The 14302-nt window shown below is 31.5% G+C and overlaps 1 protein-coding gene across 1 annotated transcript; it reads left to right on the top strand.

Moving 5' to 3' along the window:
* The first annotated feature begins 9617 nt into the window (after positions 1 to 9617).
* Positions 9618 to 11394, top strand: LOC114175619 (HCP-like superfamily protein with MYND-type zinc finger). The gene is made up of 3 exons (XM_028060380.2): positions 9618 to 10030; positions 10116 to 10278; positions 10401 to 11394. Exons 1-3 carry the CDS (start codon positions 9750 to 9752, stop codon positions 11121 to 11123), a joined length of 1167 nt encoding a protein of 388 aa, XP_027916181.1. The 5' UTR covers positions 9618 to 9749; the 3' UTR covers positions 11124 to 11394.
* Positions 11395 to 14302: the final 2908 nt, after the last annotated feature.

Genomic DNA, 14302 nt, shown 5'->3' with positions numbered 1-14302 from the left:
TGAAATATCGATATATCATACTAAACATGACAAAACAGAAGAAGGAATATGGAATCCAAATAACCTGCAAATCAACTACGGGAATCAAATGCCTAACAAGATATGAAGATTGAACTTTCACTATAAGAAAATCTTGTATTACCGACGGCAATATCCGTTGGTAAATGCTGATATCCATCGGTAATTTTTGACGGATTTTCGACAGGCAAAATTTTGTCGGTAACCTGCTTATTTGTAAAATTTATAGATGGATCATAAGTTCGTCGGTAATTACCGACATATATATCTATCGGTAATTGTTTGAATTTCTTATGGATATATCTGTCGATAATTACCAACCGACGTATGATCCGTCGATAAAGTGAACATACAAAATACTTAGGTTCTCTAAATTTGTTAGAGAAATTAGGGAATCCACACTAGAACATGATGCAAGATATCAAATTGAGTGTGGGGATTTGTCCTTGAGTGAGAACTTGAATATGAAATATTTTCCCAGTTCTCTAACTAATAACGCTTTCACTTGGTTTACAACCTTACCCTTTAACTCAAATCATAATTGGGTTCAATTGGAAAGGAATTTCCATGAACAATTCTTTAAAGGGGAAAACCAAATGAGCTTGATAGATTTAATGAATGTGAAAAAACTTAATAATGAGAGCATAGATGATTATTTGAATAGATTTCAAAAAATGAAATCTCAATGTTTCACTCAAATTTCAAAACATGAATTAGTAAGAATGACACAAAATTTTAAATGTGGACCTTTTACACTCAACTCACAATTTGAACATGTTTTTTTCATGGACTTCACAAACTATCCACAACCTAAATCACCAAGTCAACCTAACTAGGGGTGATCATGGATTGCATTTTTCAATAAGTTTGCAGTCTTGCTTTATTTGTTGAAACTCTAATAAAACCTATGGCATGTAGTTTTGTCAAAAGATAGGTTAAGACTCTAAATTTTGTTACATTTCCCTAAAGTGATTTCAGTTTTGGTGCAATTTTTCATCAATACTTAGTTTAAAATAAGGGTTAAATGTGTTTTTAGTTCACGTGAAATTGAAATTTGTCCTTATCTATAATTTTGATACATTTTGGTCTCTAAACTTTAAAAATGAACGAATATAGTCCTTTCAACCCAAATGTTAATTTTACTAATGTGTCAAATGCATTCCATTCTAGGGTTTAAGTTGTTTACAATGTTTTACATGTTCTCGCTTCAATGTTAGTTGAAAAATGTTGTCACGTAAAAAAAAAATTAACATAATTGGCTTAAAAAGGACTATATCCATTCATTTTTCAAGTTTTAGAAACAAAATGTGTCAAAGTTTTAGACAAGAACAAATTTCAATTTCGCATCAAAGTTCAAGGACTAAAGACATACTTAACCTTTAAAATAAACTTAATTCAAATGATAATCCTCACTTGTTTTTCATGTAGGTCTCATATTCTCAATTGAAATCATCAATCCTTTTCATGCAAGAGTTATTTGCTCAAATCTATCTTTTCTTTCTTTGATGTTTGTGCTAGACGAAACTCTTTATTGTCTTTCAAAATTTGTAGATGAAGTCTTAGGGTTTGATGATTTTGTAGAATTTCATGAAATGAAAGAGAGACAAAGAGTCATGTTCATCTATTATCATCAGATGAAGTTTTAATTTTTCTAAACTCTTAAAATTTTCAAAACAATAGTACCAATGCATCATAGAAGACAAAGACTTTGGAAGCAAAGTTCATCTAGAGTAGTGGCTCAAACATTCCATCATCTCTAATTGTCCTTTCATGGTATGTGTTAATATAAAATTCTCTAACTATGATTTTACTAAAGTGTGAATTAGACTCGTAAAATTTTGTTCACCTCTTCTTGCTTCTGACCTAGAAGGGAAGGTTTCAAATTCATTTTTCTATAATCAACCCATTTTTCTTATCATCAAAAAATAAAATTAATATGGAACACTTGGGGTGTTCTACCCCTTTTACATAAAACACAAATTCTTATAACCTAAAAGACCCAATAAAATGTTCTAAGGTGTATAACAACAAACCACACACATGCAAGATTTTGCCCAGGAAACCTTCAACACAACTAGACCATTTATGTGGTCATTCCCTAAAAGTGCGAGAATAAATCACACTAATTTGTAATAAGAACTAAACAAGTCCGCCTTTAGTCTACGATAGATAATTATTAAATTTACTACCACCGTAGTACAATATCCCTTTAATTCTACTCTTGTGTTTTAGTCATTGGGTACTTTTTATCCTCACAACTTCTTTTTGGAGTAGCACCATCCTCATTGCATGGGTACTACCTAAAATCATCTTTCACTTGTTAATTTTGGTGTCATCGTTGGTTCAATCCTCATTTGATAGTCCTTGAACCCCTATCTGATAGTCCTCGAATGGAAGCAAGATATGCAGATCGGTGAAGAAGCATGCATAGACAAAAAAGAAGTCTAGCTTCGACCCTTCCCGACCATGACACAATGCATATTCTCAGACAAAGGGCATCATTCTCAACATCATCCTTAAAAATTTGAAGTTGTTCAGTAAAGTGACCTAAGTCGTTAGCCCATTGATAACGAGTGGCATAATCTTTGGCTTTGTGCAGCGACCAATCATAATTGGGAATCAAGTGGAGATCTAACGTGTCCCCCTCAGCGGTAGTCTCAATTTGCACTTCTACCACGTTAGACTCATCGTTGTCTGATCCTTGTGTTTCCTCTTGATGAGCCACTCGAGGACCCCCGCCAGCCGAATCAGAAGAACCCTTGTTCCTTGCATTCCTAGGACTGGTGGTACTATTCCCGGTAGGGGCTACCCGATCGAGAGACCCCCCAGAAGTTGAAGATGACCCAAGAGAATATGACAATGATGAATTGTTGTTGACGTACCCTCTTCCCTCCCAACCAAAAGACCCCTTCAAGCTAGAAATGACCACATGAGATATTATTACCTGATAACCAAAGAATGCAATCGAGCGGAGTGTGTGAAGACAGAAGTAGGAAAAGTGTAAAAATGACAAGGACCACACATTTCTATTTATAGAAAATTTTCGAGACACTTGCTATCATGAGAAGTGTTAGATCTCTTAACCGTCAACGGTCCAAAAAGACATGACTCTTCATATCCTGCCTGACAGACATGAAATACGAAGTATCAGATCCCATCACACAATCCTAAACGATGTGACCCTCCACCTTGACGCATTGAACGACTCCCCCGAAATAATGAACGAGCGGCATTATAAAACTTTTTCGCTTCGGCACAATACCTCACTCAAAGCTTGGGGACTTGTGTACTATATGGGACAGTCGGCTAACCAAATGTCGATGGCCGACATTATCCCAAAGTAATTTGCATAATTAGGTTGAGTCCATGTCTAATGTGTTAGCGCATGTTGCCAATCGGTTATCATCATGTCACATCATCAAGCGGTAAACCAAAGGTTAAGTGGAAGATTGGACAAAATTATTTAAGTGAAAATTAGGCTCCCGACACCCGAAACATATAGTATTCACACGATTTTATTTTTTGTTCTTTTTGGGTTTATGTAAATACTTTGAATATATTGAATAATAGTGGTATAATTTAAAAAGGTTTGGAATTATTGCATGGTTTAGAAGTAGAAGTGGTTAAGCAACATATATGGAGAAGGCATCCGATTATTAAATGAATGGCAATGTAAATAGAGAAGCAAGAGACAGGAATAAAGGGTGAAAAGGAAAAGAAGAGGGCAAAATGATGAAAGAAATTGGAAGTGTTAGTAAAAGAAAGTTAATGTTGTTGTGGTTGTATTGTTGGATACGTTTTTGTTTCATTTGGTTTGAAGGTAAAAAATGTATTTTGCGTGGGAAATGAGAGTAGTGACAGCAGCGTGAGTTTGTTTTGGACAAGAGGCGTGCATCAATGAGAGGGAACAACTTAGCTGTCCAGAAACCTCCCAACAAAATTCTGGTCCCACCTAACACCTTTTTTACAACTTTAGATTCGAAGGAGAAGGAAACAACGAAACTTTTCCCCACTTTACTTCTATTGCAGCCTCAAGCTTAACCTTATAGCCACCCTCTCCCTTTTTAACACCTTCTCTCCTAACAACCAACCCCTCTTTTTGCCATTTTAGTTCCCAACATACTCTCTTTATACCATTTAAGGATCTTTTTTTTCGTTACCTTTCATTATTTTTAATGTCAATTTACTTTTAATAATATTAATATTATATAACCCATTCTATTTATATATAACTTTCGTTTTAATTACTTGGGCAGTTAGTCGAAAAAAAGTATTAGATACTATGGTTTTTGTTTAATTAAAATTTATATCATTACAACATATCTTAATTGTATTATATTTATATTAATAAAATAATCAAGGAAGACATTATTAATAATAATTTATTATATTTATATTTAAAAACAAATTTAATGCAAAAATAATATATGCCGTGTCTATGCAGCAGAAAAAAAAATATATAAGTTTTTTTTTAGTTGAGATGTCTCTCAATAATAATGTGCATAAGGACGAAGGTATCATGGGATGTCGTGGAGTCTTCAATTTTGCCTCTACGATTTCCCTATTAACTTGTCACACAATCCAATAATGCATATGAATGACTTCATCGTTGTACTATACCATCAATTCTATTTCTTTTTGGCAAGATTTTTCAAATACTTGAAAACGAAAGAGATATGAATTAATTAAAAAATTATACATATCAAATCTATAATCTTAATCTTCAAAATCTCTAATTTATTTAAGAATTAAAGTTAAAAATAATATAAATACATCTTTGTTTAAATCATTTGAGGCATTTTAAACTCTAATATAAAAAACATCTCAAATATCTTACTTCTAAATTAGAACATTGACATCATTTTTAAGAACAAAACAAAAAGTAATTAAAATATCAAATTTAGAGAAAACATGTTGAAATGAATCGAATTAGACCACGTTTAAAAAATGAACTACAGTAAAATTTGTTAATTTTTTCTTACACACCTCTATTCAGATAAATAAAATAAAATAAAATAAATTACTATCTCTGTCAATAACCAAGATCACACATTTGAATATAATTATTACGAAACTTTTTGACATATATAAAATCAATCCTTTTAATAACTATATTTTTAATATGAATAATCACGGATTTATTGACTACTAAACTTCCATGGAAGAATTTAATTATAACTTTTTATGAGGTCTTCCCATTGACAACATATTAATTTAATTAAAAAAATGTGAAAAATATTTATTTAGAGGCAATATTCCTTGAATAGGATTGTTTGGAGCAGCAGTGACGTTAACAGAAGAAAACATAAGGAGAAATGAGAGAGGTGTATACGTCACATACAAAAAGAAAGAAAAGAGAAGTAACCTTTGTGGGTGGCAGAAAGAACAGAAGAGAACAAGTGACTAAGAAGGATGAAAAAATTAACCAAAAAAAAAGACAAAATGAGGATAAGATTCATATCTTGTTCATCACAAAGCGAAGCCACCCACAGTGTAGCATAGCAGCCACCACGCCACACCTCAACACGCCTCTCTTTTCCACCTTTCCTTTCAAATCTTCTATATATATTATATATATTCCCTTTTCCATTTTATCATCACATATAATATCTACATCACACTCCATTGCATTTTCTTCCATTACTATTTCCGTCTCTAACAATTATTCTTCAACTTTTATGTTTCACTATAAAAATTAATTAAACACTTCTCTGTTTAAAGATAATACAAATTTTGTAGACATTCTTTAAAATGTTCATTCTCAATATTCAAATAGAATAACAATGATGAATCTTTCAATTTTATTTTAAAAAAAATTCATTATAAAGACACAATACCAAACAGACATAAATTCAATTTATATAAGAGATTGACTAATTACAAAAAAAAAATAACATAGACTATCGACGGTCATTATTCATCTGCAAGTGCATAAATTTGATGATAAAGTGATATTACCGACGATCAAAAATTCGTCGATAAATATTCATTAGTAATTCTAGTATTTCTTGTACTGACTGCACTCTAACTCAAAATCTTAATACAGTAGATTTATAGGTGTGCTTTCTTATATGGTGCTCAACTTTTTTAATTTTATCTAACGTGAAACTTAAACGCATACTTATATTTCTAACAAAAAAAAGAAGCTATTAATTAATTTAAAAAATATTACATTAAAACTTTGAAAACTTAGGTAAAAACAATATGTTTAATATAAATAAAAAGAAAGAATATTACTATAAGAATTTAAAAAGTTGATGTAGATATACATAGATGTAGTAGAAGAGTGGATGTGTCGTGTAGAAGGAGTGAAAGTGGGTAGGGTTTTAGGATTGGGTTGTGGTAGACAAATGTAGAATGATAGGTTGTGCGATGAGTATTTATAGATATGGATAGAATAGGAGATGCTATAATCTCATACACACAACACACGTCTCATTCGTGTATCTAAGTGATGAGATTGGTGATAATGGACTCTAACTCACATCTCCTAACCCTAATACAACTTATAACCTTTCTTTCTTTTTCTTTTTCTTTTTTTTTTTCCATACTCGAAGGTTACAACTTATTGCAACTGCTAACACAACATGACACATTAGCTACTCCTCGCCACGTCTTTCTTTAAGGTTGTTACGTTAATTAAGGTCCTACGGAGCTTCCCCATAAGCCACGTTTCCATGCACCAATCATTTACACCTCAACACATTTTTCAGTCATTGTGAACGGTGTTGGAGTTTATCAAATTAGAGTTAATACATTTTAGATTATGTTTATAATACACTAAAGAGTTATTTTAACTCAATTTAATGTTAGATATTCTTCTAAAAGTTTTCAATTTTTAAACAAATGTTATGATATTATATTTATTGATGACCCTTTTAACTTGCTCTTATCCTAAATGTTATCTATTTTGGTTTGGAGCTCGTGTTTGAAAAACGGATCCCAGAAGATTGAATAAAAAAAATTGAAAACGAAAGCTAGACTAATCAACAAACAAGGATATGGCCTATTTTTGTGTGATAAGTTTTTATAGAGCCACAAAAATAAAACTCTCAACCGAATTAATGGCGATAATATCTATTATAAGAAAAATAAATCTATATTACAAGGTTATTACAATTGGTTAAATTGATGTTAATACAATTATATATATATATATATATATATATATATATATATATATATATATATATATATATATATATATATATATATATATATATATATATATATATATATATATATATATATATATATATATACTAACCTGGATTGAAAGTCATTTTTAAAGAAATTATATTTAAATATCAGGTGTATTTTGGGTATAAATTAAAATATCTTAAATTTTCCCAATTTCATATATTCTTTATAAAAAAAAAAATTGTTGAAACAATTATATATTAATATAATTTTTTAACTTACTGGATAATATATTATGTAACATGTTATACTTGTATTCATAAGGTTGGCTTATTAGTGTTTAAAAGAGCTATAGTTGTTTCAATTTTTTAGAAGTTCAAAGTAAATTTAAAGTTTCTTAATACTTTTTGAATGAGTTCTTATTATAACAACGGACTACGAAATGTTATTTGTATGATTGTAAGTAAAATAAATGTGATTTTTAACCTCTAAAAGGTATAATTTATTTTAAAAAAATATTATTAATCTGCTTACAAATTGACGGGTTAATTATCTTAGAATAAGAATTTCCTTAATTTTATTTATAAATACTCCTTTGATTCTACAATTTTATCGTATTAATGTATTATGCCAATAAATCAAGTTGAGTCCGAATTGTTTTAAATATACTTTTATTTTAATGAGGTCCAATTTATATTCCAATAAATAAACTTACCCAAAATTCTCTTAGTGTTTGGATATACACAAATTTATACATTGTTTGGTAAATTATCTTTAAGCTAAACTATTTTCTTAACCATGCAGATTTGGGTAGCCTTTCAAACTGCTATAACTCATGCTTTTAAACAATTTTACTACTTTATGTAATAGACTAATTCTAGAGTTACATAAGGTTTAGTCAACCATAACATAAACTTCCCTAATTGATTATCAATTTATTTTATTTTATTTTAATAATGACATTAATTTTTAATAGCTTTTGAAAAGTATTACTAAGTATAAATAATTTTATATTACATTTAATTGTAGCATTTATTTTATTTTATATAAATATATATTCAATTTTATGTTGTACAAATGTTTACTAATTACAATTTGTTATTATATAAAATTTAATTTATCTTATATTTCCCTATAGAATAAGAAAAAAAAGTCACACATGGTGGACTTTAATATAAATCAATGTATCTACTTTTATTTTATTTATAATAGTTATTTCTAAAGCACATTAACAGCATTCTATTTATAATGTCAAACTTGAGTAAGATATACTCTAAAATTTAATTTTGAATTTAAATGAATAAAAATAATAAATATTAATTTAATTTAATTTAATTAAAAGTAAAATTCATATTATATTCACATTTTACTTTTCATGAAAATTGTCATTTATTATTTCCGGTGAATAAGGCCACAATTTATAAAATTTATGATTTGAATTACTTTTTATATTTAGTGACTTGTGATAAGGTTAAAATGAATGTTAATTTGTATATTATTTTAAGTTTGAAGTCTTTGATTTATTTTTTAAAATTACAAGAGTCAAAATCAAATTTAGTAAAGTTAACGGAATATATAAAGTTGTTTTTTTTTTTCATGTGTGTTACAATACTGGTATGGGTCAAAATAAAAATAGTTTGGTCAATAACTGATTATTCTGACAAGGTTAGTATGGAAAATAGTTATTTGATATTACTTTTGTACCACAAATCATCCCTGGAAGTATAAATTTAGAGAAACAAATAATTTTGAATGGAATGAACTAAAAAAACAAAATAGATAATAAACTGTAAAAAGGGGGAAGAGTAGTGTAATGTAACTGAAGCAGTTGCTGAATCGTAGTTTGACCTCGAGATGAGTTTGGTCTTAAACGAGTGCCCAGGATTCGGTACCTGAAATTGCCCACTCCAATGTCACTGCCTGCTCAAACACGTTCCTAACGGCCACGCACCAAGAACCACGTGTCTATCACGCGCACATCCGAGAATAGCGAATGTTGTTTTAAACCTGGGGTTAACTTGAATTTTCAAAATAACTGAAGTTAGTTGTTTCACTCAACAAATTTAACCGCTTTTAAAACAAACTCTCAGCATATTATTTACCCATTCCTTTATCTTGTTATCTTGTTAAAACATACAACTCACGTAGGATGAGAAGAAGAATAGACTGTTCAAAATCAAAGGTATGCTGCAGACAAGAGAAAAGCATTTTCTTTGGCAGTACAAAATAAGAGCAATTTTTAAATTTTTAATATTCAGAGCATCAAGTTATGCAGGACGAGGGTGCGGATCTGGGTCAACCAAGTTTGACCAGCACAAACGACAACATTAGGGCTGTTTAAGTAATTAAGTAGTTGTGGTCCCACCTTAACATTTGTTGTGTCCGGTTACATATACATACTTATTTTTGAAGAGGTATTTAAAAACCTTGGCAGTGTCTTTGATGTTGTTGTGGTCCAGGTTTGGAGATTCATACCATCACATTGCATTACCTCCTATATATAACTTGCTACCTAGGTTTTCTTCCCTTTTATCTCTCAAGGGAGAGACAAGAAAAAAGAGAAGAAGAAGAAGAAGTGGTTAACGAAGGACATGAGAACAAGGAGAGGAGCTTGCTATTCTGGAGTAGTGTCAAGGATGTGTTCGGATGTGAGGCTTGCCAATAAAAACAAGGATCTGCACATGCATATGCGTGTGCATGTCGCCGGAGACTCCTTTATTTATAGCCGAAAAAGGCAGAAGAAGACGCCGGAAAAAACCGTTACCGATTACGATTTTTTTGAGTCTTTGCCGGATGACCTTGTAATCTCTATCTTCTGCAAGCTTAGTTCTACCGCCACTAAACCTTCCGATTTTCTCAATGTTTTAATCACGTGCGTAGTTTTTCAACCATTGTTTTCTCTATTCTTCTTACATTTTTTCTCTGGACGGTGTCTGATTCTAGTGTTTGTGGAACAGGTGTAGGAGATTAAACAAGTTAGCACTACATTCGCTTGTTTTGTCCAAAGTCTCACCCAGAGCTTTCGCTATTAGAGCCAAAGATTGGTGCGATTCGGCGCACCGTTTCCTCAAACACTGTGCGGATGCCGGAAATGTTGAAGCCTGTTACACTTTAGGCATGGTGAGTTAACCTGAAATTCAAGTTAGGAAATTTCAAAAATACTTTCTTCTGTGAACAAATTCTTAATTCTTATTGCTTTTTCAAAAATCTAACTTGTTGATTTCTATCTGTTTTGTGTGCAGATTCGGTTCTACTGTTTGCAAAACCGAGGGAGCGGCGCGTCTTTAATGGCGAAGGCAGCGATAAACTCCCACGCGCGTGCTCTGTACTCGCTGGCCGTGATTCAGTTTAACGGCAGCGGCGGAACCAAAAGCGACAAGGACTTACGCGCCGGCGTGGCGCTCTGCGCCAGAGCGGCGTTTCTCGGCCACGTCGACGCGCTGCGCGAGCTCGGTCACTGCCTGCAAGACGGTTACGGCGTGCGGCAGAACATCGCCGAGGGGCGGCGGTTCCTCGTGCAGGCAAACGCGCGGGAGCTCGCGGCCGTGTTGTCGACGAGCGCCGCCGCGCGCCACTGGCTGACGTGCAACCTTCAGCCACAGCTTCGGCAGGGGATCGGATGTCCGTTGCTCAGCGATTTCGGATGTAACGTCCCGACGCCGGAGGTGCATCCGGCGAGCCGATTCATGGCGGAGTGGTTCGCAGCTCGCGGCGGTTCGCCCGGACAGGGGCTGAGGTTGTGTTCACACGCGGGGTGCGGGCGGCCCGAGTCCAGGAAGCACGAGTTTCGAAGGTGTTCTGTGTGTGGCGCGGTGAACTATTGCTCACGCGCGTGCCAAGCGCTCGATTGGAAGTTCCGGCACAAGGCGGAGTGCGCCCCCGTGGAGCGGTGGCTGGACGAAGACGGCGAAGACATCGGAGACGAGGATAGTGACGGCGAGGTCATGGCTATGGCGGATAGTTAGGCAGTTTTTCTCATCGTATCAGTGACGGTAACGGAAAGGGAGGCTGTGTTGGACGGAGGAAGATTTGAATCTATTTTTGGTGAAGAGAGAGAAAAAAAATATTATTAGTTGTCCGTCTCCAAAAAAGAGGTATAGAGTACTTTTTTTTTCTTGTATAGTGAGAGAATTCTCATGGAAAATCGAGAGTAGATTAATTTTCTCTATCTTTCCAATTTCAGAGTTTAACTTTAATTAGAGAATCAATGCTAAGATCTTAATGTGAATTTTAATCCATCTGAGAGTAATTGATACCATTTAAATTTAATATTTAAACATAATTTGTAGAAAATATATGTTAGTTTGGAATTGAGGTGTTGTAGATATGACAAAATTAAATGTAATTAAGTTGAAGGTGGAGGATTTGGTGAGGTGTGATTTGTCTCTATTGATTTAATGCGGCGCCATGTCATAAGTTAAAAAAATAATTCAACAGTTTCACACAATTTTACCTCCCCTCACATGCATGATACATCATTAGGGAGGATTCATTATTTGTGATCCAACAACTTGTTAGTAACTTGATGAAAATTATTACAAAAATGTGTCAATGACAATTTATGCAAAGCAACCTATCATATCATTACTTGGTACCAATAGTTATTCGGAAGATACGATTTTTTATTTTTATTTTATGAAAGACAGCAACCAAATCGCATGGGAAAGGTTTAAGTGAGGTTAATAATAATTACCATTTATGTGTTCTTTGAGTACAACACTAATCTTCAACCACACATTTGTTTCACCTGTTTACAGCATGTTTCTAATAATTGTGATCTATATTTATAGCAAGTTTTTAAACGCCTATTTCAAAATTAAAAAAAACTGTTGTTCATCTGTAAAGTTTTAACTTTAAGACTTTGTTAGTGCAACTCCTTAAGCAAATTAAAACAAGAAAAACATATCTTAATTAGATAGAAATACGAATCCTATAAGCAAGCATGTGTAGAGGACAATAACATGGATGACACATTAAATGTTTTGGTACTTTTAGTCAGCTCTAAAGTTCACGACATTAACTACAGTACAATGTACAGTGTTTTAACTTTGATTAATTTGATAATAGAAGTCAACTAGTGAAATAACTAAAGCAGTTACTCGTTACAAAAATAGACAATTATGTTACAAGATCATGAACTTACTTTTAGGTGAAAAAAAATTGTTATCAACATTACATTTTATTTTTCAAAGTAGATGTATTGTTAGTAATCAATTATATTTTTGGATAGTTTTTTTTTTCTATAAATATTTTGTTTCAAATAAAGGTTTTTTACTTGCCTTGCACCATGGCTCCGAAAAGTGTGTAGAGAATCAATTGGCATGATTTAATAGTTTTATGAAGCTGCATTAGTAGATTTAAGCGCATTAACTTTTATGCACATAATCGGGAAGTAGATTTATTTCTATTTCTTACATTTGACCTAATTTATTATTAGCATTATATTAAGCTTTTATTATTCAATACCTAATAAAGTTGTACAATAAAATTATGTTAATGGCATTGGTAGGATTACAACTAAATGCTACTCCAGAACCAGCTTTCATCTAGCTTTAATTATCACTTTTTTTTTTTGGTCGAAAGGAATAAGAAAAGATGAAAAAAGAAAAGTAGGAGAAACATTTGCAAATTTCTTGTTGGGTTTCAGAAAAAAGTTAGCTGGCAGGAACTCTGTACATATATAATAAGTTGAAAATAAAAAGGGAAATTTTAAAATAAAGATTCGATTTTGAATAGATTATTCATGTCAAATGGGAAATAAATTAATTAAATGGGTATGAAAAGAAGGTGAGGGGATGATGGAGTGCACTTATTCTTTCTGCAATGCTCTTTATTTATTTATTTATTTTTGGTCCAGCTTCATTATTTATTTCAGATGCACTTAACCCCATATAGTAGTGAATGGGTGGACCAGGCCCAGTGCAATAACTAGTCACATTTTCCAAATTCATTCAAATTTTAGAGTTGAAATTACAAAAAAGAATATCTCAAAAGACATTATGGAGAAGTATAAAAAAAAGAGTTACATTTTGGCATCTTTTTAAAGCAACAAACATTGGATTTCATTTTATTAAATCTTTTCATGAGTGAAGTATAAAATTTATTGATTCAATTTCACTTGTTTCTTATTTGAATTTGAACTAGAAAATGAAAAAGTGAGTAAAAAATTTGGATTCTATGTTGATCTTTTATAGTTTTTATTCTATTGTACTTTATTTTGATGGTCACTAATTTTAAAATTTTAAGATATATTAAAAAAATATTTAAAGTATCAATATTATGTATTTTAAGTGTTCAACAGAAAATAATAATAAAAAAATTAATAGAGAATATGGAATCATAAAAAAAGGCATATATATGCTTTTAAGTAAATTATAATATAATTGGTTTATTATAAAACAAAAAGTGGTTAAGTATGGTACGTGCTAACTACCAATATTTTGTGTAAATATGAAGAAGCTTCTAGGACAGATAGGTTTCTTATGCCTTTGATTTGGGTATCTAACTCTTAATTTTCATTTAAAAAATTTATTTCTGCCTTTCTTCTTGCTTTGGTATCTTTTCATTCCATTGCATATAGCATTCACCATCTTATGCTTTCTTCGTGCCAGAATTACAGGGAGAGACACTTATTAATATCATAATCAGAACCAATCTTTAATCGATAATGTATCATGTTTTTAAAAAAATTCTATAAGTATACATATTTAAGGAGATTAATAGGACCGTTTGTTTGTCCCTTTTTCAGAAAAATAAATTTGTCCTTTTTGAAATGAAAATACATCGAAAATATTTATATTTACAGAAAGCAGAGCTAATAATATTAGAAGTTAGAAAAAAATTAAAAAAACAGAAAAAATTACTTCTTTTGAACTATTGCTTTCAAAAGGTGTTTATAAACGTTATAAAGAGAATTTGTAAATACAAAAGAAAAATACCGTACTTTTTTTTAAACGATTACTTTTAAGATAAGTTTATAAAAGTTAGAGTGGTGTTCGGTAAAATTTCATGGATTAACTAATTAACTAATTTTGTACGGATTCGAGCTTTTGAGGTTAAATTATTTTTGTTGTTTATTTTATTTTATTTTCTTAGAAAATTGATTTTTATCTTTATTTCATAATTTTCTTTTAATTTTTAATAA

The sequence above is a fragment of the Vigna unguiculata genome, chromosome 3, assembly GCF_037176805.1.
Source record: "Vigna unguiculata cultivar grain cowpea cultivar isolate G323 ecotype 2 chromosome 3, ASM3717680v1, whole genome shotgun sequence".
Classification (NCBI taxonomy): Eukaryota; Viridiplantae; Streptophyta; class Magnoliopsida; order Fabales; family Fabaceae; genus Vigna; species Vigna unguiculata.
The sequence above is the reverse complement of the archived record's forward strand: the minus strand, read 5'-3'. Positions and strand labels throughout refer to the sequence as shown.

What these genes read in the sequence shown, in the direction of transcription:
- LOC114175619 (XM_028060380.2), top strand. Translation starts at nt 9,750, where the DNA reads ATGAGAACAAGGAGAGGAGCTTGCTATTCTGGAGTAGTGTCAAGGATG. An exon ending in TTTCTCAATGTTTTAATCAC is followed by an intron (nt 10,031 to 10,115) that starts GTGCGTAGTTTT and finishes TTTGTGGAACAG; the next exon opens with GTGTAGGAGATTAAACAAGT. An exon ending in CCTGTTACACTTTAGGCATG is followed by an intron (nt 10,279 to 10,400) that starts GTGAGTTAACCT and finishes TTTTGTGTGCAG; the next exon opens with ATTCGGTTCTACTGTTTGCA.